Genomic DNA, 24,270 nt, shown 5'->3' with positions numbered 1-24,270 from the left:
CAGCATACAGAGCCTATTTTCAGCGGGGTTTCTCCCTGCAGCTCGTCAGCTGGTTTCTGTGCTCTTGTCAGCCCATTCATTGCGCAACAATTCTATATGCTTTCGCGTGTTTAACTGTTTTGGTGCACAACATTATCAGGACCGAGAAACCAGGAACATGCTCATTGCTCACATTAAGTGCTCCAAACAAAAGACAATGGGGGGAAAAAATGGACAACTCTCTTATGGTTATGAAATGAACTAAAAGTTGTTTCTCACAAGTGTAGCAGGTTGTGAACTCCATAAACTATGTTTCCACTCCGAGAATGAGAACTGTAAATGACTAATACATGCATTAACGTTTTAATGTAATCCATTTTAGAATAAGGCTGTAACGTAACAAAATGTGGAAGAAGTCGAGCGGTCTGAATACTTTCCGAAGGCACTGTATGAAATGGGCAATTGATACACATTTTTAATAAAAGGGCAAACAATTCACACAATTAAACAATGAATGTGCAATAATTTGTGGAAGACTGTTGAGCCATTCTGGATAGAGGCTCTCCTACAGTGCATCTTTGCCACACACCTCTTGTCTTCGTTTTGAAATTATACTCAAGACCTAGGCCTGTTTCCACGCGTGCTGCCCAAATGGGCATAGGCGTACGAGCTTATGATTTGAAACAATTCAGTCATTTTCTTTTAATAGCTAATGAACCTTGATTCCTTTTTGACTAAGTCATGCTTTCTGGGGAAGTATTTTATTTTTTGTGTAGACAGGAGTAATTATATCATTTTGGCAAATTTGTTTCCATTTACTTCCCTATTGGACCCGCCGCTATTGGCATTTTCCTAACGGAAACTCTGACATATCCACAAACACAGTATGATTGCCGGTTCAGTGCAAAGGACAGTTGTGTGGCAGAGTCTGATGCCTTGGCTCCAAATTCCTATAGAGCAGAACTGGGTTACAGTGCACTCATGGCAGGGCGGGACGGGAGAGCTGTTTGTGACTTACAGCCAACACATTCATCTGACTGGAGTAAAGTTTATTCACTACTGTACAAGGGTGGGTGTGTGTGTGTGTGTGTGTGTGTGTGTGTGTGTGTGTGTGTGTGCAGAAGTGATATGTCTCTGCATTGTACTAGGACTGTGTCCTTACTGGACCCTACCACCACACTAGAAATGTGATCAGCCTCAGTTCATAACACCCGGTGAACTGAGCAGCTATTACTTCGTAAGGGGGTCATTTCCCTGCCCCACCCTGTTTACCATATGGTCTGCTGTTAGTGGTGCAAGTCAACACACTTAGGACAACATTTTCTGTCTGTAAAATAGCTCTTGCAGTGTGCGAAATTGTGGAGCTCTTTCCAAGCTCAACCATAACATTGAAATAGATGGAAAGCATTTAAGGCTCTTTGGAATACTGCAGCTTGCTAGTCGTCTTCTTGCATCGTTTCTATTGGATCGTTTCTATTATGCATTTCAATTGTAAAGCGCTTGGATCTCTCCTCTGAACATGCCGTCTCCAGTCTCTGAGACGTGACTAGACGTGTTAGAGCTGTATAGCAGTCTGTAGTAGTCTCCTTTTGAGGCTCTCGCAGCCCCAGCTGTCTGGCTCCAATCCCCAGGTGTGATGTGTGCCACGCTCGGACTCCACACACAACTCCCCTCAGTTTCGGGCGAGGCGTGTAGCGTGACTTCAACTCGACACGTCCAACACCCTCCGACATCCTGACAGTTAACAGCATCGTAGCTAGCTACACGTGCTCACCATAATGCTACAGTGCGTCAGCTTCCTCTCCTTTGCTAAAAATCGATGTTAGGGTCTTTAGGTGTTTTAGGTAAGGAGGAAGGAGGTTTTAGTGAGAGCGGTGGGATACATGTTGGATGAATGGATATTATGCCACCTTTTAAGCAGGTATAAATACTACCCAGTATTCTACTACACTAGCCAGCCCTCGTACTTAAAAACGGTAGCAATTAGAGCTCTCGTTAAAGCACTGCAGAGTTTTATTCATGGACTTTATAGACCTCTGTTACATGTGTTTTGCCAGGCTGAGCCTATGAACTTGTGTCGGGCTGATAGGCCAAGGCGGGGTAGGGGAGCCCTGATGCTTCTCGCTCTCCCGCTCAATTCAATTTGCTTTATTGGCATAACGTTTATTGGCATAAGTTTTCTTTGCTCAGCTCTTGGCATTGCAGGGCTTGATAATGATATGAGTGGGGGTCACGGTATTTTAGATGTTTCCAAAACTTAATTGTTTTTTTTTTTTTGTCAATTTAAAGTTTTATTAAGTTTTCTTGTTTTTCATTCAACCAACAAAACACATTCCACATTCACAGATGTGACAGGCTTTAAAAAAAAAATAATAATAATAATAATAATACTTTTGAAAAAATAAAAATACAATTAAAATGAATGAAAAAGTCAAATAAAAGCATTTATTTTTCTTAATCTATATATTTTCCTTGGTACATATATATATATATATACATACATACATACATACATACGTACATACATACGCACATATACATACACACACACGTACACGTACTCAAAAGCTAAATTAAAAAAAAATATTAAAAAAAATAAAAACCATATAACACTTGCAGCAGCACTATCAAGGTTCTTATCAGCTATTTTAAGCATTCGCTGAGACGACGGGCCAATAATTCGTTTTTAGGTTTTACAGTACCTTACACAACATGCGTCTGCGCATTTCCCTAATCACCCCGTTCACTCTGTCCAGTTTGAAATATAGTTGAATAGTGGAGACCAGAGTCTATCAAACTTGGGCTGTCTCTTGTGGAGGTCATAAGTGAGCTTTTCAAGAGGAAGAAAGTCAACAATCTGGTCAATCCACATTTTAAATGTAGGAGGGGTATTAGAGGCCCACAATAGAAGAATACATTTCTTAGCAAAGTATGTAATAGTCATAAGCAAATTTTCTCTGTCAGGATCAAGGACAAAGTCCTGCTGGGCATTAAGAAGATAGATACACGGGGTCATATCAAACTGTACCTCTAGTATTTTCTGTGCAGCAGTATGTACAGATTGCCAGAATCTGGCAATCTCCCTACAGCTCCAAAATACATGCATATAGGTTCTGCTTTCAGAGGTACATCTTTTACAGTTAGGAGACATATCTGTTTTCATTCTATGGAGTCTCAAAGGAGTATAATAAAATTTGTACAAAAATTTGTAATTAGATTCTTTCATTTTTACACTGGTAGAGGAGCAGTATACCCTGTCGCAAACCTCCGCCCATAACTCATCACTGATAGTCAGACCAAGGTCCTTTTCCCAGATTATTTTCAAAGGAGTAAAGGAGGAGCTTCCTTTCTCAGAAAGGAGTCTATAGATGTATGATATTTTGCCTTTAATGGATTGTGCTGTGACAAGAAGGGTTTCAACTTCATTCAACTGAGTTCTAAACCTCCTATTGGAGGTAAATGAGGAAATTACATGTCTAATTTGAAGATATTTAAAAAAATGGGATCTTGGCACATCAAATTCACTGCAGAGCTCTTGAAAGGATTTCAGTGTAGTGGTTTTCTGATGAAATAGGTCTGAAAAGGTCCTGATTCCTAGAGTATGCCAAAGATTAAAGTTGGCATCCCTCAGGGCTTTTGGCAAGTCTGGGTTGCCTACTATAGGCAAGTGAGAACATATTTGGGAGGAAATGCCCAGGTATTTCTTACAGTCCCTCCACGCTAGTAGGGTGCTGTAAATCGCAAAGGTTTTGGCTATGTTGCCCACTTCACTGAAGTTATTAATGAATATAATTGAGCTTAAGGGCAATGAACCACAGGATTGGGCTTCTATCTGAATCCACGTTGACTCTTGTCTGTTTGTGATCCATGTTAGCATGTTGCGGATTTGGGCAGACCAGTATTACAGTTGAAGGGAGGGAAGGGCAAGACCCCCTTTAGATTCAGGTTTTGATAAAGTGGAAAACTTGATCCTAGGTTTTTTATTGCCCCATATAAATTTGGTGATGCTTTGGTTAGTTGTTTTGAAGAAGGAAACTGGGAGATAGCATGGGAGCATCTGAAATAAGTAGTTTAGTCTAGGGAGGACGTTCATACGGATTACATTAATTCTTCCTACTAAGCTAATTGGGAGGGAGATCCAGGTTTGGAGATCGTTCTTGATTCGATCCAGGAGTGGAAGATAATTTTCCTTAAAAAGGCTATTCAGATCTGGTGTTATGAAGATCCCGAGATATTGAAACCCCTGTGTTTTCCATTGGAAAGGACAAAGTGTCTTCATAGAGCTGGTGAGTGTAATATTGAGAGGGCAGACAGTGGATTTGTTAAAATTGATCTTATAACCTGAAAACTTGCCATACTGAGCAATTGTGTCTAAAATGAGAGGGAGGGATTTCTCAGGGTTGGATATGTAGAGCAAGACATCATCCGCGTAAAGCGAAATCTTGTGCTGCAGGCCACCTGCAGAAACACCCATAATACTTGGATTGCTCCTTATCAGCTCTGCCAGAGGCTCCGCCCCCAACAAGTAGAGCAGCGGGGACAGCGAGCACCCTTGTCTTGTGCCCCGTTCCAGAGGGAATCTGTCAGAGTTCAGTCCATTAGTAGTCACCATGGCATTTGGATGAGAGTATAGTGATTTGATCCATTTAATAAAATTTGGGCCCATATTGAACTTTTCTAAGACTGAAAACAGAAAGCTCCACTCCATTCTGTCAAACGCCTTCTCAGCATCCAGTGAAGCTAGCAGGACAGGGGTCTTTTGTGCGTTTACTTGATCAATAATATCAAAAAGACGGCGAATGTTATCAGAAGAGTATCTGTCTCTAATAAATCCAGTTTGGTCCGCTTTTATTATTTTGGGAAGAAGAGTGTTTAGTCTTTTGGCGAGCAATTTGGTAATTATTTTATAGTCGAAATCCAACAAGCTTATGGGCCGGAAGGACGAGCAGGATAGGGGGTCCTTGTCCTTTTTTAGCAACACTGTAATGCGAGCTGTGTGCATTGAGTCTGGGAGAACTCCGTTTTTGCAAAAATCCTCCAGCATTGGCATGAAGATAGGGCTGAGCTGGGGCCAAAAGCTTTGTAGAACTCTCTGGGGAATCCATCTGGGCCTGGGGACTTATTAGGTGGCATGGAGGTAATTGCCTCCAGGATCTCCTCAGGAGTGAAGGGGGAGTTGAGATCTTCCTGGTCGGTCTCTGATAGTTTAGGTAGCGAGATTCCCTCTAGGAAAGAGTGGAGTTCTGCCTCCGTGTGTTTTTTCTCAGAGGTATATAGTTTGCAGTAAAAATCATGAAAAGTTAAATTGATCTTTTTTGGGTCATATGTGACCTCGTCCTCTGCTGTTCGGATAGCCATGATTGTACGCTCTGACTGCTCCTTTTTTAATTGGTAAGCAAGCAATCTACTGGGCCTATTGCTATACTCATGGTATTTCTGTTTAGTAAAGAAAACTTTTTTTTTTATCTCCCGAGTGTAGTCCAAATTCAGTTTGGCTTTGGCTGCTTTAAGATGACTCCAGGAAGTGCTGTCTAGGGATTGTTTATGTATTTTTTCACAGCATTCCAGCTCCCTCTCAAGATCTAGCCTGTGTGCTTCCATTGCTTTTTTCTTAGAGGAAGCATATGCAATTAGATGACCTCTTAGTGTGGCTTTAGCAGCGTCCCACATTGTGGCCGGAGAAACAGGAGAGTCTTTGTTGTCTTGTGTGTAGTTGTCTATCCATGTAGTTACCAATGTATGGAACTCGTCATTTGATAGCATGGAGGTGTTGAATTTCCAGCTCTTTGACCTCGGGATGTTTTTGCAGAGGTCAAAGCGGAGGTGGACAAAGGCGTGATCTGAAAGTGCTATGGGTCCGATTGTACATGTGGCTGAATTTATGAAACTCTTTGGGATAAAAATGTAATCTATACGGGAGTAGGTGTTATGGACATTAGAGTAGTATGTATAGTCCATAGATGAGCTATTATTCTCTCTCCAGATATCTATCAGTCCCATCTCTTTAGTAAGAGAGTTCAACATCTTTGCAGATCTAGGATTTGTGGTGGGGACTTGAGATGATTTGTCTAGGGTTGGGTTAAGGGTACAATTAAAATCTCCAGCCACCACGCCAAAGGAGACACAATGCTCATTGAACAGGGTTATGATTTTTGACATGAAGGCAGGAGTATCTGTGTTAGGGGCGTATATGTTTAATATAGTAATTGGTTGACCATATAGTGACCCAGTTATAAAAATAAATCTCCCCTCCGGATCAGATATGTTTTTGTCAATTATGAATGGAACATTTTTATGGATAAGTATGGCTGTACCTCTACTGTTTGATTTGAAAGATGAGAAATACACCTGTCCCACCCAAGCTCTGCGGAGTTTGGCATGTTCAGCATCACAGAGGTGTGTCTCTTGTAATAGCGCAATGTCTGCCTTTTCCTTTTTTAGAGCACATAGTATCTTTTTTCGTTTTATTGCATGCCCTAGACCATGGCAGTTCCATGTCAATAGATTTAAGGTACTAGTCATCGTCATCGAGCAGTAATCGAACTTTAGTGCAAGTCATCGCTGGGTAAAAGTGGATAGTAATTACAGCTGCGTTCACATAAAAGGAAAATAAATGGTGTACATAAAATAATAATCTCTGAACACCCCAGCCGAGTTCCCAAACAACTCGACACATCCCGTTGGATCTATTACCCCCCCGCTCAGTCTCAATTCTGTGTTCCGAATAAAACAAAAACCGGGAACAGTTAGCAACGCACAACGTCTCCCTCTCCCCACCAAAGAAATGCCTCATCCTCACCACCCCGCATTGAGTAAATAACACAGTTGCCCTCGTCCAGACCACAGTAAAAGAGGGGAGAAAAATAAAAATCAATAGCCCAGCCTACATATACCTCCCCCAAGGGACATAGGGAACCCCAGGTAATAATAGCAACAACAACAAAAAACAGGGAAATAAAAGTAGGCTGAAACATTAGTAGGCCTAGGTTAGGCTATACAGCCCATCCCTCTCAGTTAAAGGACAATAAATATAAATTGGACGGCTATAATGACATTTAGGGGGTGGATCTCTGGATATCGGCTATATGTCGTCTTACCTCCTTTAGTAATGGCATTAATCGCATTTAGTCATTGGTCTGTTTCTCATTGGCCAGGATTGTCTTTCAAAAAACGTTTTGCCTCTTCGGGAGTTTTGAAGTGTCGCAAGGCTCCTTGGTGAAGAATCCTGAGCTCGTTTGGGTATTTGAATCCCCTGAAGATGCCTCGGTCAATTGAGTATTTCTTCACTTCGTCAAATTCTCGGCGCTTTCGGCGTATTCCAGCTGACAGGTCCTGGTGTAAAGCGAGTTTGGTGTTTCCCACTGTGATGGTGTTGTTTTTCGCCGCCAGTAGGACTCGTTCCTTGTCGGTGAGTCTCAGGAAACGTATGGTGATTGGGCGCGCTGGTTGTCCGGCTGCTGGTGGGGGCCTCAGTGCTCGGTGAGCTCTCTCGAGTTCTATGGGCCTGTCGGTGGGCAGGTGGAGCCACTCGGGAAGTTTGTCTTGCAGGTAGCGGATCAGTGGCATGTTTCCCTCTTCTTTTTCGCCCAGATTGAATAGAACACAATTATTCCTTCGCCCCCTGTTTTCCAGGTCCTCTGTTTTCTCTTCCAGATGCTCGATTTTCTTTTTAGCGTATGCTATTGTTTCCATGGCATCTGTCAATAAGTTTTCCATGGATAGGATTCGCCCCTCTGCCTCGTCCAGGCGTTTATGGTTCTTGTTGTTGATGTCAGGCAAAGCGTTTTCCAGGATTGTCACCTTGCCCCCTATCGCACTGAGCTGAGAGTTAATGGCATCTAATTTGGTGTTTAGTTCTGTACGTTGGGATCTCAACTCAGAAAGGATGTCTTCGACAGAGTGCGAGGTTGGCATTCGTTGTGCCTCGTGGGGGAGCGGGTTCTCTTGCTCCTGGCTAATGGCGCTAGTTTTTTCTGAAGCTAGCTTCTTCTTGGAGGCTTTTTCCGTCGCTAATACTCGAGTCCGGGTAAAAATGTCACATGTAGTGTCGCCTTTTGTAGCCGCCATGACTTTTTCTTACTAAAGCTAAATGAGTGTGAACTTGGAGTGGAGGTAAGATTAGGAATTGGAAACTACTTGTGCGGAGCTCTTAGTTCATGCGGCCATCTCGTTCAAGGGTCACGTGATCCCCCCTTAATTGCTCTTTTTAAAAATTATTATTCGTGGTTATTGGCCTAATTCTGCCCTACATGCATTGTTTGTAGTTTTCCTCTGGACATGTAGGATAATCTTACAGAACTCTGCATGCAGGGTTTCAATGGGGTGTTTATCCCATTGGGTGAAATCTTGTTTTGCAAGTGGACCTGTCATAAAGTGCAATTGGTTCAATGACACATTTTAATTAAATTTGAATACTTGTTTTTAATGGCATAGGTTGCCCTGCGTGAACTCTTACATTTATAATGCTACAGAAAACCTTCCCCGGGTTACTGTTCACACACATGCCTCTGTAATTGTTAAGGTCAAATGTATCTCCGTTCTTAAAGATTGGGGCTATAAATCCTTGATTCCAGATGTCAGGGAAATAACCTACACTCAGGATCAAATTAAACCGTTTGAATATAGCCATTTGAAATCCATCTGTCTCTCTCTCTGTCGGTTAGAACTCCCATTTCCCTCACATCACTCCTTTATGTAAAGGCCTTAATCGAGAACAGAGGTGGGATCCATGTTATTGGTCACATACACATGGTTAGCAGATGTTAATGCGAGTGTAGCGAAATGCTTGTGCTTCTAGTTCCGACAATGCAGTAATAACCAACGAGTAATCTAACCTAACAATTTCACAACAATTACCGTATGCACACAAGTGTGAAGGAATGAATAAGAATATGTACATAAAAAAAATATATGAATGAGTGATGGTACAGAACGGCACAGGCAAGATGCAGTGGATGGTATAGAGTACAGAATATACATATGAGATGAGTAATGTAGGGCATGTAAACATATAAAAGTGGCATTGTTTCATGGGGAAATGCAGTGGGGTCAAAAGTATTCAGACACACGCGTACACACATTCCCAGGTTTGTTTGTCCCCTGTGGCAGTAACTTCTGACTGGCACCCTGGTTCTCGCACTAAACCCAGTCTCCTGTCCCCCTCCAAATGTGAGCTGTAGTAAGATGTTCCTCTTGTAGGACAATAAACATGAAATCTGTATCAGCCTGGCAGAGGGCCAGTAGTCCTGACCTGTGTAAGGGGACCCCCTCTTGTGTTTGAGTGGGACCATTGGGTGCCCCAGGAGGACGGGTGGCCCTCTGGAATGTCCCCCTCCTGGCTCAGGTGACATCCCTCTAGGAGGAGTCCATGCCACAGCTCCAGTGTCTGCACTGTTCATAATCAAACACACACACCTACGCCAGATTAGCGACTTCCACCACAGTGCCAGACTGAACTGAAGACTGAACAGATTGACGTATTTACTCTATCTGAAGGTATCTCTTTTATTGCAGGGGTGTCGAACTCATTCCATGGAGGGCCCTCCATGGAATGAGTTCGACACCCCTGCAATAAGTGTCTGCTGGTTTTTGTTTTTTTCCTTTCAATTAAGACGTAGACAACAGTTGGGGTAATGGGTAGTGGAGGGCTGGGTGGGTGCTTCTGATGGTCTATTGTGGTGTAAATAGCCAGGCTTTCTCAGGCGGATTCTGTTTCTGCGTTTCCTCACCGCTACTGTGGCTGAATACTGTGCTAGGCTTCCTTAACCACAGATCTCGCTCCCTCTTTCTCTCTCTCTGCTCTTCAGATCCTCTGTCTTTACATTCTTTGCATTAGCATCCAAATAAGGCATCAATTTAAGGAGTGTGACAGTCAAATCCTCTCTGGTTTACATTTCAGTGGTTGTTTTGGCAGCTCTTCACAATGCCCATCAAACGCTTTGAGGAATAAACAGATGTTCAGACAGCAGGCGACTGTCCAAACCTCTCTCCTAGCTAGCTTCAGTGTCGACCGCCAGCCTTTCTCAGCTGACCACCACACATTATACTTAAAACAACAGCGTGTCGCATCCACAGCAGCCTTCGTGTGAGACGGCCAATGGGCCCACACATGGGTGGCTTTTACTGGTCCAATCCCGGTCCAATCCTGGTTCTCGTGTTTGACATGTGTATTGTTAGCACCTCCCGCTGAAGGTCATCTCTGCTCACAATCCCATGCTATTCTCTCTGATAGGAGATCACTAGGGCCCACCACACATCCTTTATGTTGACCAGCGTCGAGGTGTTACTGCGCAGACTCTAATGTCGAGGGTCTTGTTGTGAGTCACTACACTTGAATAGGGGAGGAAGTAATAAGGTAGTGTGGAACTGGTGCTGTGGAAGAGCAGGACCCCCTGGCAGGCTGTGCTGTGTGGCGGTGGCTATCTGCTGCAGCTAGAGGAATGTGTTGTTGACCATGGAGGAGAGCAGTGCTGTGATCGCCCTCCCTGGTCTGGCTGTTGTCTCTCTGGTACTGGTTCCCTTGAATTGAATGAAGGAGTTAATGTTTTACTTCAGAGACTAACATTGTTCTCAACACACACTCCCAAGTTCTCTCAGTCAAGCTCATTTGATATCTGTTGCGTAGGTTCCTTCAGACGACAAGCGTGTTGTTGAATTGTGTTACACAAAGTTCGTAAGGCGCAATTGTTTTCGGTGGGGTTCTCGGGTTAGAGCACCGCCTGTATCTATTATCTAGCCTGCTGTGTTTGTATCTATTATCTAGCCTGCTGTGTTTGTATCTATTATCTAGCCTGCTGTGTTTGTACAGGTGAAAGCTCTTTTTTTTTTACAATTGTCTGGTATTATTGGGCCGTAGATCCATGTGAACAGGGCTCTCGTGTTATTTGGAGATGATATTACATTGAACAAGACCGTACTGTTCCAGGCAGCTCAATGTGATCTCTACCGGATATACCCCCAATATTACAGCTGGCTCTGGCCCAGGATTTCCTTTAGGAAAATTTGATGCCGGACATTTGACCGACAACATTTTAATTTACTGGACATTTGATACATTTACCAGACCCGTAAGCATTGGGCCTGATTAGGGCGTCCACCCACCGTGCTCAGAATGACAGGAATCACATTTAGAATGTGGTAATTCATATTAACAGAACATGCATTTCGCTGATGCAACAATGTGCGGTCCTTTTACAAAATTCTGATGTGCACTTTGAACATGCGCTTAAATATGTTATAACTGTCCAGATGTACTTTTCCTCAGCCAACAAGACGAGTAACAAAAAGCAAAATCACTAGCTTATGTCAATCTACTATAGTAGAAAAGTTTAGGCTACCTATTCTATTGGTCAGCTTGTCGAGAACGAAATAGCCTATTCCAAACAGACTCTGGGACAGTTGTGGGACGATAGATCCCAAATGTATCCAGCCAAAAGGCCTGATGCAACCGATCACAACATTTAGCTTCAAATGTTAAGCGCAGCAATGCGCACAAGGCAGTAAGTAGGCGATGCACAAATGTTCATTCCGTAATGCAATTAGCGGGGAAACAAATCAAATCAAATTTATTTATATAGCCCTTCGTACATCAGCTGATATCTCAAAGTGCTGTACAGAAACCCAGCCTAAAACCCCAAACAGCAAGCAATGCAGGTGTAGAAGCACGGTGGCTAGGAAAAACTCCCTAGAAAGGCCAAAACCTAGGAAGAAACCTAGAGAGGAACCAGGCTATGTGGGGTGGCCATTCCTCTTCTGGCTGTGCCGGGTGGAGATTATAACAAAACATGGTCAAGATGTTCAAATGTTCATAAATGACCAGCATGGTCGAATAATAATAAGGCAGAACAGTTGAAACTGGAGCAGCAGCACAGTCAGGTGGACTGGGGACAGCAAGGAGTCATCATGTCAGGTATTCCTGGGGCATGATCCTAGGGCTCAGGTCCTCCGAGAGAGAGAAAGAAAGAGAGAATTAGAGAGAGCATATGTGGGATGGCCAGTCCTCTTCTGGCTGTGCCGGGTGGAGACAGTTAACTAAATTCATACTGCCTCCAACTCATTGCAGCTGATGAAGCCTGCCTTAATTTTGTAATTGCCGCGTTCAAAACAACTGGGAACTCGGAAATCTCAGACTTCAGTGCGTTCAAGTCAACGAGGTACTGGGGGGGGGGGGGAGAAACTAGCTTCGACTGGAGAAAAAAACTCTTGAATGTTCATCCAACTTGGAACTCTAACTCGGGCCTCTTTCTAGAGCTCAGACTTTCCGACCTGAAGATCACTGACGTCATGATTTGACCTTTCCGAGTTCCTAGTTGTCTTGAAAGCGCCACAATGCTGCAGCAGCTCTTGCCCGGTCTGGCAGATTTTCAATTCGAAGGCTCTGTATCTGTATGCTGTACGCGTGATAAATGAGATGCATAACGAATATACTGTAAACGTGCCAATTTAATTCCACAAAATTATGAAAATTAACCTATAGGCCGATAAGCTTGAATAGTCAAATGTATTTACATCGACTGGTATTTCTATCAAGGAATAGCCTAAAAAGCATTATTACGCAATGAGATTTTTTTGTTATTTACTGGACAATTGGCCGATGGCAATTTTATTTATCAGCTTTAAAAAACAAAACAATTATGGACAAAAGCTGGCTATTACCGGCTAACTGAAATCTTGCCCGTCTGGGCATGCCATATTGGGTAGTTAGTTACCTTTTTGAGAGCTCAGCCATGGGACAATACCTTTTTCATCATGGTAGATACAGTTTTAGTCCACTCTCATAAAACACTGACTCTCAGGAGTTCTTCCACACTACAGTCGTGGCCAAAAGTGTTGAGAATGACACAAATGTACATTTTCACAAAGTCTGCTGACTCAGTTTGTATGATGGAAATTTGCATATACTCCAGAATGTTATGAAGAGTGATCAGATGAATTGCAATTAATTGCAAAGTCCCTCTTTGCCATGCAAATTAACTGAATTCCCCCAAAAACATTTCCACCGCATTTTAGCCCTGCCACAAAAGGACCAGCTGACATGGCTGGAGATCACTCTGTCATGCTGATTGAGTTTGAATAACAGACTGGAAGCTTCAAGAGGAGGGTGGTGCTTCGAGTCATTGTTCTTCCTCTGTCAACCATGGTTATCTGCAAGGAAACACATGCCGTCATCATTGCTTTGCACAGAAAGGGCTTCACAGGCAAGGATATTGCTACCAGTAAGATTGCACCTAAATCAACCATTTATCGGATCATCAAGAACTTCAAGGAGAGCGGTTCAATTGTTGTGGAGAAGGCTTCAGGACGCCCAAGAAAGTCCAGCAAGCGCCAGGACCGTCTCCTAAAGTTGATTCAGCTGCGGGATCGGGGCAACCCCAGTACAGAGCTTGCTCAGGAATGGCAGCAGGCAGGTGTGAGTGCATCTGCAAGCACAGTGAGGCGAAGACTTTTGGAGGATGGCCTGGTGTCAAGAAGGGCAGCAAAGAAGCCACTTCTCTCCAGGAAAAACATTCAGGGACAGACTGATATTCTGCAAAAGGTACAGGGATTGGACTGCTGAGGACTGGGGTAAAGTTATTTTCTCTGAATCCCCTTTCCGATTGCTTGAGGACTTGGGTAAAGTAATTTTATCTGATGAATCCCCTTTTCGATTGCCTGAAGACTGGGGTAAAGTAATTTTCTCTGAATCCCCTTTCTGATTGTTTGGGGCATCCGGGAAAAAAGCTTGTCCGGAGAAGACAAGGTGAGCGCTACCATCAGTCCTGTGTCATGCCAACAGTAAAGCATCCTGAGACCATTCATGTGTGGGGTTGCTTCTCAGCCAAGGGAGTGAGTTCACTCACAATTTTGCCTAAGAACACACACAGCCATGAATAAAAAATGGTACCAACACATCCTCCGAGAGCAACTTCTCCCAACCATCCAGGAACATTTTGGTGATGAACAACGCCCTTTCCATCATGATGGAGCACCTCGCCATAAGGCAGAAGTGATAACTAAGTGGCTCGGGGAACAAAACATCAATATTTTGGGTATGGCCAGGAAACCCCACAGACCTTAATCCCATTGAATTTGTGGTCAATCCTCAAGAGGCGGGTGGGCAAACAAAAACCCACAAATTCTGACAAACTCCAAGCATTGATTATGCAAGAATGGGCTGCCATCAGTCAGGATGTGACCCAGAAGTTAATTGACAGCATGCCAGGGCGGATTGCAGAGGTCTTGAAAAAGAAGGGTCAACACTGAAAATATTGACTCTTTGCATCAACTTCATGTAATTGTCAATAAAAGCATTTGACACTTATGAAATGCTTGTAATTATACTTCAGAATTCCATATTAACATCTGACAAAAATATCTAAAGACATTGAAGCAGAAAACTTTGGAAATTAATATTTGTGTCATTCTCAAAACTTTTGGCCACGACTGTGTTCTAGGATTATTTTTCAATTGGATGCTAGTGAAATGATTTAGGTTAACCGGTTGTAACTAGTAGGAAGTAATTTATTTTAGTTTGGGCAGAGGGATTCGGGGGATCCCCTTGTAGTTTTCCTGTGTTATAAATGTGGCGACGCTGAAAGGGAACCTGAACTGGTTGAAGGGGCTAGTCAGAACAGCAGATGGTATGGATCATGTCAAGCCACCTTTGGCCTCGTCTCATGTTGCCTCATTATTAGTACCATGTTTGTTTTTGTCGATTTTAATATAAATTGTCCTGCTCAGGGTCTCTAGTCTCCAGATTAATAGTTTAATTTAGTTGGCAGTTCACTGCAGACAGATGCCTCCACAGCTACAGTAGCTGTGTGATTTATTGAGGAATTGTGCTGCTACGTTAACACTAAATGGTCTCTGTTTAGTGTAAATAATGTTCTACCAGGTCAGCTGATCAGCATCCGCTCCACAGTAACGTTCGTTACAACAGAACACTATGGGCCACGTGTTCAGACTGTCTGGCTTGTAAAGTGATGTGTTCCCTTCTGTCTGTCTTTCTCAAGGGTGCTGGACAGGACAAGCTCGGGATCTACATCAAGTCTGTTGTGAAGGGAGGTGCGGCTGAAGTGGTGAGGGTTTTAGATCATGCCGACTCCATACAGAATGACCTCATCTAGATTGACTCACAATGTTGCTATAATATGACTTCTCTCTCCTTCCCCCTCCCTACTCTGTGTGTTTCTGTGTGCGTGTTACATTTGTTTTTGTGTGTTTAGGACGGTCGTCTGGCTGCAGGGGACCAGCTGCTGAGTGTGGACGGCCGCAGCCTGGTGGGCCTCTCCCAGGAGAGGTAATGCCTCAAACTTCCCTGACCCACCTCGCCCCGGGTCACTCCCCAACACAACACCAATTGGACCTTGTGTACAGAACAACCTGGGTTTAGGAGTGAAACAGGACACGTAATGTCCTGCTGTTGTTATCCATATAAAGCTCTGAAGAGTGGAGAAACCAAGATGAAACCGATAGGGTACATCAAGGCCAATTTGATACAAAGAGCTCTTTCAGTAGCAGCAGTCACACCATAGAAGGAAATTAGCTCAATCACGTAGAACAAGCAGAGACTATCTACAGTGCACTGACTTACAATGACCTCCACTATGTTTATGTTGGGTCTAGTAGTAATGAATAGCTTATCCTTGGTTCACACCTCTCTCAGATTAGTTAGAGCGTTGGGTTAGCGCTTTGGCCCAGTAACTGAAAGGTCGCTAGTTCGAATCACCGAGCCGACAAGGGGAAAACTCTGTCTGTGCCCTTGGGCAAGGCACTTGAACCCTAATTGCTTGGTAAAGGCTGACCCTGACCGGTACCCCACTCTCTGAGGGTGTCTCGGGGAGAGTTGGGATATGAAAAAAAAAATCCAAATTCAATTTCACACATGAGTGTGACACATACTTGTACATAGGATAAATATAAGCACCCACCATAGAAACGATACCCTTTCAGACAAACACACACAAACCTTTTGGACATTTTATTTTGGTTTCCAAATGCCAAAACAGTTGAGGCTCAGTGCTCAATCTATAACATTGTTGTCTATTCTCGTAGGGGGGAAAAATGGGACTTTTAAAATTGAATTGCCACGTTGATTTAAAAGCACACTTTTATATCTGCTTGTAAACTGACAACAGAATCTGGTCCAAGTCTTGGATTTATTGATTGCTTTGAGAAGTTTGTTTGTGTGTGTGTGTCTGCCAATGATTAACCACAAGGCTTGAGCACCAAACAGACAGTCGAAAACTGTTGGGAAATGAACTTCTTCTAAATAACTATTGCGTATGGAGAATGCCATTCCTGATACAGTACTGTTAACTCCTGGTCTGCCAATGGACAATGGAAGTCTCATAAACATCAGTCCTTGGTACTGCCATGATGAAAAACTAGAACTTTGGCATATTTGCTTTGTTCTGTTGCATTCAATCATCTTCCCAGTCCAATGAATTCTGAATCCCATTAATATCTCTTCTCAGGGCTGCAGAGTTAATGACGAGGACAGGCTCTGTGGTGACACTGGAAGTGGCCAAACAGGGTGCTATTTACCACGGCCTGGCCACACTCCTCAACCAGCCTTCTCCTATGATGCCCAGAGGTAAGGGTCTGCTAGGACAACGGGGGCACTGCTGGTAACTATGGTCCATAGGGCGCAGGTAAAAAAGTAATTCACTATATAGGGAATAGGTGGCCATTTCGGGTGCAGACAATGTCCCTCCTTGTTCCCTGTAACGGTCTAGAGTCAGAGGAAAGCCGAGGTTTGACTAAGTAGATAATGAGGGTTTGTGGGCTCCAGATTCCATGAAATGTCAGAAGCAAAAGTCTACTTTGTTTTGTTTTCAACATTCAGCCTCTAGACTTCTGTGGTATTGGAGCGAGACGGTTGTAGTTTATGGGGCGTTGGCTGGCTGGCTAGTGTTTGTACTGAGACTGTGACTGATAGTTAACAATGTCCATTGTACATGTACTGTCTGCTATGGTTGGCTCATTAAGGGGCGACGGGTAGACAAATTGGGCCAGTAACCGAAAGGTTGCTGGAATCTAGATCGAATCCCGAGCTGACAAGGTAAAAATCTGTCGTTCTGCCCCTGAACAAGGCAGTTAACCCACTGTTCCTAAGCCGTCATTGTAAATAAGAATATGTTCTTAACTGTCTTGCCTAGTTAAATAAAAAATGATTTTCCTCCTTTTCCTCTCAGCGTTACAAGGAGGACGTGATAAGAACGGTAAACTGAGACCAAAGAGTGAAGGCTTTGAACTGTACAACAACTCAGTCCAGAACGGCTCTCCAGAGAGCCCCCAGGGTGACTGGCAGGCCTACCCAGAACCAAAGAAGTTGAGCGGGGAGGAGAGACTACTGAAGAACCGGGCCGACCACCGCTCCAGCCCCAACGTGGCCAGTGAGTAGATGGGCGATTCCAGCGTTATGGACATTAGATTTACATGCTAAATTAAGGGGTCCATTCTGTCTCACAAAATAGAACTGTAACTTTTGCTGTGTGAGTATAGCACCCATTGGAAGGAGTGCATACCCCAAAAACTGGACTTGTTAATATTGACCTGTTGTATGTTTTTCTTTGTGTTATTTATATTTTGTGGTTTGGAGAAGAAGAAAATATATATTATATATATATATATATATATATATATAATCACGTGTTGGAGAAATTAAGCAAATAAGAAGTATTATGGATGTTACTTGAAATGGCATTTTGGGGAGACTGAACATATTAGCTAAAGTCTTTGTTTGTTTTAGGTCAAATCATGGATTGCCATTTCGAAGGAAAGGCTTGGCTGAACACAAAAACAATAAAATGAATATTGTCATTTCTATTATTACTTTAGAGAGGAAAAGCAGCCCTTATGGATGTTACACCCTCCGTTGTGGACATTAAGAGTCTGAAATAGACATTCAAATCTACAAGATTTCTTGATCCGACTCTATCATAACGTGTTGTCATTTGGAACGTCTTTAAAATGTCCGCAAAAGGCATAGTACAGGGGTGTCCGACTCTTTTCTTTCCCCGGGGGGCAACGAGGTCCGGAGGGCCGCACTGAAAATTGGTTGTATTTCCTTGTCGTCAATATTTGCAATGCATAGTCCTCTGTCAATCATTTCTGGAATTGTGGATGCTCCCTGGCTGTTTTGTGATTATTAGCGAGCTGGACAGTCAAGAAACTGTATGTATATGTAGGTCCATTATCAATCCTAAAGAGTTTCCATTTGGTTTAGTCATTTTAAAGTATATTGAGTTTGTTTCAGTTAAATGTTTTACATTTTTACTCAAACCCCCCTCGGGCTGGATTGGACTCCCTAGCGGGCCGGATCCGTATGTTTGACACCCCTGGCATAGTACTTTAGGATTGAGTAATTACAGGTAGCCTTATACAAGGCCAGACACCACACCATAACAGGTCATTTTCTATCTTTATATACAGTACCAGTCAAAAGTGTGGACACCTACTCATTCAAGGTTTTTCTTTATTTGATTTTTTCTACATTGTAGAATAATAGTGAAGACATTACAACTAGGAAATAACACATGGAATCAGGTAGTAACCCAAAAAGTGGTAAACAAATCTAAATATATTGTAGATTTTAGATTCTTCAAAGTAGCCACCCTTTTCCTTTGACAGCTTTGTGCACTCTTAGAATTCTCTCAACCAGATTAACCTGGAATGCTTTTTCAACAGTCTTGAGGGAGTTCCCATATATGCTGAGCGCTTGTTGGCTGCTTTTCCTTCAGTCTGCAGTCCAACTCATCCCAAACAATCTCAATTGGGTTGAGGTCGGGTGATCTAATGCAGCACTCATCACTCTCCTTCTTGGTCAAATAACCCTTACACAGCCCGGAGGTGTGTTGGGTCATTGTCCTGTTGAAAAGGAAATGATATAGTCCCACTAAGCGCAAACCAGATTGGATGGTGTATCACTGTAGAATGCTCTGGTAGCCATGCTGGTTAAGTGTGCCTTGAATTCTAAATAAATCAGACTGTGTCACCAGCAAAGCACCATCACACCCACCACCACCTCCATGCTTCACGGTGGGAACTACACATGCGTTCACCTACTCTGCGTCTTACAAAGATACGGCGGTTAGAACCAAAAATCTCAAACTTGGACACATCACACCAAAGGAGAGATTTCCACTGGTCTAATGTTCATTGCTCATGTTTCTTGGCCCAAGCAAGTCTCTTTAATATTTTTACCAAATAGGGCCATCTTCTGTATACTACCCTGTCACAACACAACTGGTTGTCTCAAATGCATTAAGGACAGAAATTCTACATATTCACTTTTAACAAGGCACACCTGTTAATTGAAATGCATTCCAGGTGACTACCACATGAAGCTGGTTGAGAGAATGCCAAGTGTGCAAAGCTGTCATCAAGGCAAAGTGGCTACTTTGAAGAATCTAAAATATATTTGTATTACACTTTTTTTGGTTACTACATGATTCCATATGTGTTGTTTAATAGTTTTGATGTCTTCACTTCTATTCTACAATGTAGAAAATAGTCAAAATAAAGAAAAACCCTGGAATGAGTAGGTGTGACCCAACTTTTGACTGGTACTGTATATTGACTTTTCTGGACACTGGATTAAGTCTATGTATTTTGGGGGATTTCATTGGAAGAAGACACTATACTGCCATGTGTGAGAAATGCATTTCAGCATACATTTTCCAAAATAATCTTAGCTAGAACACATTTTCAAGATATCACCAATTGCTTCAGTAAATGTCTGATGAATTACGTCCCAGAACGAGCACACGACGTGGTGAATGCACAAGCTTCTGGAGCTTAAGATATGATACGTCGATGTCCATCACATCCATATCTGTTATGGATGTTACGGATATCATAACACTGATACTGATAAAGAAAAGCGAATCCAATTATAAACCATATAAAACCTTGATGAAAGTTAGCCTTACAGAGAATGTTTCAAAAGGATCTTTTTGGATGTTACATTGCCTGTCCCAGTCAGCCACTATCTTTACAGGACTGTAGAACACGCAAATAAAACTCAAGGCACTTAAATTTGTCTGTCTCATTAATATCTTGTCATAGCTAACACTGGGGGACAGCTGTGAGTGGAAAAACAAGCTCTGTGAGCCCTTTCTAAAAGCCATGAAATATGATTAACTGGAAAGTATTAATTGAAACTTGGCCACCTTCTCTGTAATCATAAAAATGCATGCAATTTCCTACTTACACTTTTCAAATAAACTCCAACACATGGACCTTTTGTGCTGGGTTGGAACAAAAACCTCCAAACCCCATAGCGCTCCAGGGCAAGAGATGGCGAATGTCAGGTTGGCATTTATTGTCATGTCTTTCCCTGGAGGCAGCTCTGCAGAGTGGTCACTAGCTAGCACAGCCACAAAGTCATAATCTCATTTTTAAACCTAACCTTAATAACCCTAATGCCTAACCTTATATTAAGACCAAAAAGCAAATGGCCCATCTAGCGGAAATCACTAAGTTCTGCCTCCATGGCAAGATTCATGACAATAAATGTCAACTTGCTGGTGACGGGTGATCACTGGAGTAGTGTGTGCGTGTGTGTGTCCACTGAGTTAGTGTCTGCTCAGCTCTGACTACCTGGTGTTTTTCCTCCAGACCAGAGTCAGAGTCCAGGAGGAAATACCGTCTACCCAGGAGGACCTGGGACAAAGATCACCTCCGTCTCCACGGGCAACCTGTGTGCTGATGTGAGTAACCACAGCAACACCACCAGTCAGAGGAATGTCGCCGTAACATATCTCCCTGAGGAAGGTCTACTCGGTCTCAGTTATGAGACCAGACCACACCAAGACATTACCAGTCACACAACTGGACATGTCACACAAGAGTAGGACAGGACAGTGACATTATTGCAGCGTTCCCTGTGTTCGATCTGTTCTTCTCAGCTCTCACAATCAAAACAATAACCAAGATTACTAAGAGTCATTATCGGTGGTAAAATCACAACGTTCCAGTGTAACTGAAAATAGCTTTATCTATTGTTCCCCCTGTAATAAATCCTCATCAGCTCTCCAACCACTATCACTGATGAGCTACCCAGCTGTGGTGTTCGTGTGCTGCCTCTCCAACATTCTTATCCTGTCAACAAACAATGGTCTCCCTGAGCACAGGACCCCACCGCCATATGCTACCGTTAATAACACTGATGCCGGAAATCTGCACCGTGGCCACGAGCGTTTGGTCTAGTTTATCCGACGTCTCTTAGCCAACCGTAGTGCGTGTTCTAATCGTAGTCCCCTTTTTCTATAGGACGAGCCCTCTCCACCTCGTCCCGAGGCCTACCCAATCCCCACTCAGACCTACCCCAGGGAATACTTCACCATCCCAGCCTCCAAGTCTACAGACCGGATGGGCCCGGCTGCGGGGCAGTTATACACTGACGACAGGGGCCCTCCTGGCTCCATGGAAGACCACCACAACAGCAGCATCGCCATACAGGTGGGCACACAAGCAAAGGAATCATGCAGAAATGTTTTGTCTGAATAGCATCTCTCATAATATGACATACTATACCTGCATGTTGCTAATTTATACATGTACTAGGTGTAAAAGTGCTGTGCTGCTCTTGCACTGTGTTAATGTTTGTGTATGTGATTGCTGTGTCTGTCCTCTCAGCGGATGGGCCACTCTCAGGAGGAGCTGTGTGACCTCCCAGGGGGCTACCCTCCAGCCCCCCTGCGTCCTGAGGACCTGGTCCACCTGCAGCAGCAGCAGAGAGAGGCTGACTACCAGCGGGGCAGTGGGGAACACTGGGTCAACCACCACCAGGTCTCCTCCTCCGTGGAGTCCTCCACCTCCAGCCAGGAGCACCTCAACTACTCCTCCAACAAGACCCAGAGCAACCACAAGAGTGGCCCAGGACGCTGGAAGACCCCTGGCCCCATCGCCCCGCACCCAGGCCCCGTGGCTCAGGCCACACGCACAGACCTCCCACCCCCTCCACCGCCCCCTGTACACTACCAGGACTTTGATTCCCAGCCCGACCTGCCCCTACCCCCCCCTCCCTCGGCCTCCCAGCAGCAGGCAGCAGCCGCCGACCGCAAGAAGCGAGAGGAGCAGCAGCGCTGGTACGAGAAGGAGAAGGCTCGGTTAGAGGAGGAGAGGGAGAGGAAGAGGAGGGAACAGGAGAGGAAGCTGGGACAGGTCCGTAACCCATCCATGCCTGTAGCCCACAACAACAACAACCAACATGGGGGAACACTCCCCCCTCCCACACAGCACTATCAGATGCCCCCTCCCCAGTCCCCCATGCCAATGCAGCAGGTGCCCTTGCCCTACTTCCCCCCCCAGGGCCAACAGCAGGCCCAGCAGCAGCAGCCCCCCAGGCCCGAGAAACTGTCCACTCTGCCCAGAGCGACGACCCTGCCCCCTCAGGGTAACCCAATGGACACAGTGATCAGAGAGCTGCTCCCCCAGCAGCAGCCCCGCACCATCGAGCGCCGGGACCTACAGTACATCACCATCAGCAAGGCGGCGCTGTCCTCCAGCGACAGCCTGTCCCCAGACCCCTGGAAGAGAGACGCCCGGGAGAAGCTGGAGAAGCAGCAGCAGCTGCACATCGTAGACCTGCTGGACAGGGAGATCCAGGACCTGCAGGCTAAGCCGGAGCGTACGGCCGAGGAGAGCGACCGGCTCAGGAAGCTGATGCTGGAGTGGCAGTTCCAGAAGAGACTGCAGGAGTCCAAACAGAGTGATGAGGAAGATGAGGAGGATGACGACGAGGACGTGGACTCCATGATGATCATGCAGCGGCTGGAGGCGGAGAAGAGAGCAAGGGTGAGCTGCCCTGGAGAGCAGGGGTCTAGTGTAGCACACTGGAGAACATGGAGAAGGTACGCTGTGCTATAGAGAATCATACAGAACATCAGGGAGGTAAGGTGTATGGAGGAAGACTTGTGGCCCAAGATGTTCAGTGCTGAGATCATTAGATTCACAGACTCATCATTGATTACAGTAGACCCATTTATAAATTCCTGAGCTCTCTGAACATTTTGAGCCACTTGACTCACAGGGCATGACATTTCTCATGCCAAGGAAGGGCCAGCCATGGGCCAAGCAGGGCAGTGGGAAGATAGGAAATGGAACTGGTCTTAAAGGGATACTTCAGAATTTTGGCAATGAAGTCCTTTATCTACTTCTCCACCGTCAGATGAACTCGTGGTCTCTGCGTGCAGTTTGAAGGGAGTTGCTAACAAGTGTTAGCTCAATGGATAACAATTTCTAACTGGCGTTAGCGCAATGACTGGAAGTCTATGGTAACTGTCAGCATGCTAGTAGATACCATAGACATCCAGTCATTGCGCTAACGCTAGTTAGCATAAGCCTGCGAAACTGCCTCGAACTTCCAACATACTGGATGCAGATCACAAAAACAGTATGCATGAGTTCATCCGACTCTGTAAAGTAGAGAAAGGGCTTCATTTCCATTATCCTAAAGTATCCCTTCAATGGGTACAGAGTAGGATATGGAATTCCCCTGAGGAACTCCCATTAAGTAGCTAGCTACAATGAATGTTTTGCAGTGTGCACCTGCAACATGCTTATGCTCATTGCTTTGCCACATGCTAAGCTGAGCTGCTGTTCTCAACTGGCTGCAAGAGAGGGAGGGGCAGGATGCCGGACACACAACAAACCTACATGGAAAAGTAGAAATTGTTTTTGTTTTTTTCAATATTATGGCCATTTGGAAATGATTCATCTCCTGGTCTAACAGGATGGCCATCAGAAAGTGTTACATTCGGCAAGAAAACAGTGACTTGAATCGAGTAAAACGTCATCTAACTAGGGTTAATGTCCCTGGTCTCCTCAGACAACAGCACAGATGAACATAAACCAGCGAGGCCCCTCTAGTATATTACTCCTCATTAGTAACTGTTACAACATTACTGTCTCTGTTTAGTGAGACTCCAGGAAGTTTCCTTAAGTAGTGAGCAACATTCTTCTGAGTCCCTGCCATCTAGGCTCTGGCATCTCAGGGGGGGGGGGTGGGGGGGCTCCATGCGAGGAATCGGACGGAGCGATGTGGAGCGTTATCGGTCTGAGGGGAAGTGTGCCGTACATTCACCGCTGGCTGTAATCAGCCCCATACTGGGGAGGAATGTTCCTGGCACCACATCACTGCTGCCTCTAAAACCCCTAGCAATGTTTTCACCTTCTTCTTCTATGTCCCCCTCCTCCTCTTTTTTTAATCTCTATTTACTCACTCTCTTTATCCCATTTCCTATCCTCCTCTGTTTTCTCTCTCTTTATCCCACGTTCCTATCCTCCTCTGTTTTCTCTCTCTTT

At 44.4% G+C, this 24,270-nt stretch overlaps 1 protein-coding gene across 17 annotated transcripts in view; it reads left to right on the top strand.

Annotated features, from left to right (window-relative positions):
• LOC139407142 (afadin-like) overlaps positions 1 to 24,270 on the top strand; it is a 124,720-nt gene that overhangs the window by 89,747 nt on the left and 10,703 nt on the right. For all 17 annotated transcript variants that reach the window (XM_071150598.1, XM_071150601.1, XM_071150603.1 and 14 more), the window contains 7 exons: positions 14,970 to 15,035; positions 15,183 to 15,256; positions 16,434 to 16,552; positions 17,154 to 17,354; positions 20,581 to 20,672; positions 21,235 to 21,423; positions 21,601 to 22,761. In XM_071150598.1, coding sequence (XP_071006699.1) covers positions 14,970 to 15,035; positions 15,183 to 15,256; positions 16,434 to 16,552; positions 17,154 to 17,354; positions 20,581 to 20,672; positions 21,235 to 21,423; positions 21,601 to 22,761 — 1,902 coding nt within the window. The remainder of the gene's footprint in view (positions 1 to 14,969; positions 15,036 to 15,182; positions 15,257 to 16,433; positions 16,553 to 17,153; positions 17,355 to 20,580; positions 20,673 to 21,234; positions 21,424 to 21,600; positions 22,762 to 24,270) is intronic.

This window comes from Oncorhynchus clarkii, chromosome 4, assembly GCF_045791955.1.
Source record: "Oncorhynchus clarkii lewisi isolate Uvic-CL-2024 chromosome 4, UVic_Ocla_1.0, whole genome shotgun sequence".
NCBI lineage: Eukaryota > Metazoa > Chordata > Actinopteri > Salmoniformes > Salmonidae > Oncorhynchus > Oncorhynchus clarkii.
The sequence above is the reverse complement of the archived record's forward strand: the minus strand, read 5'-3'. Positions and strand labels throughout refer to the sequence as shown.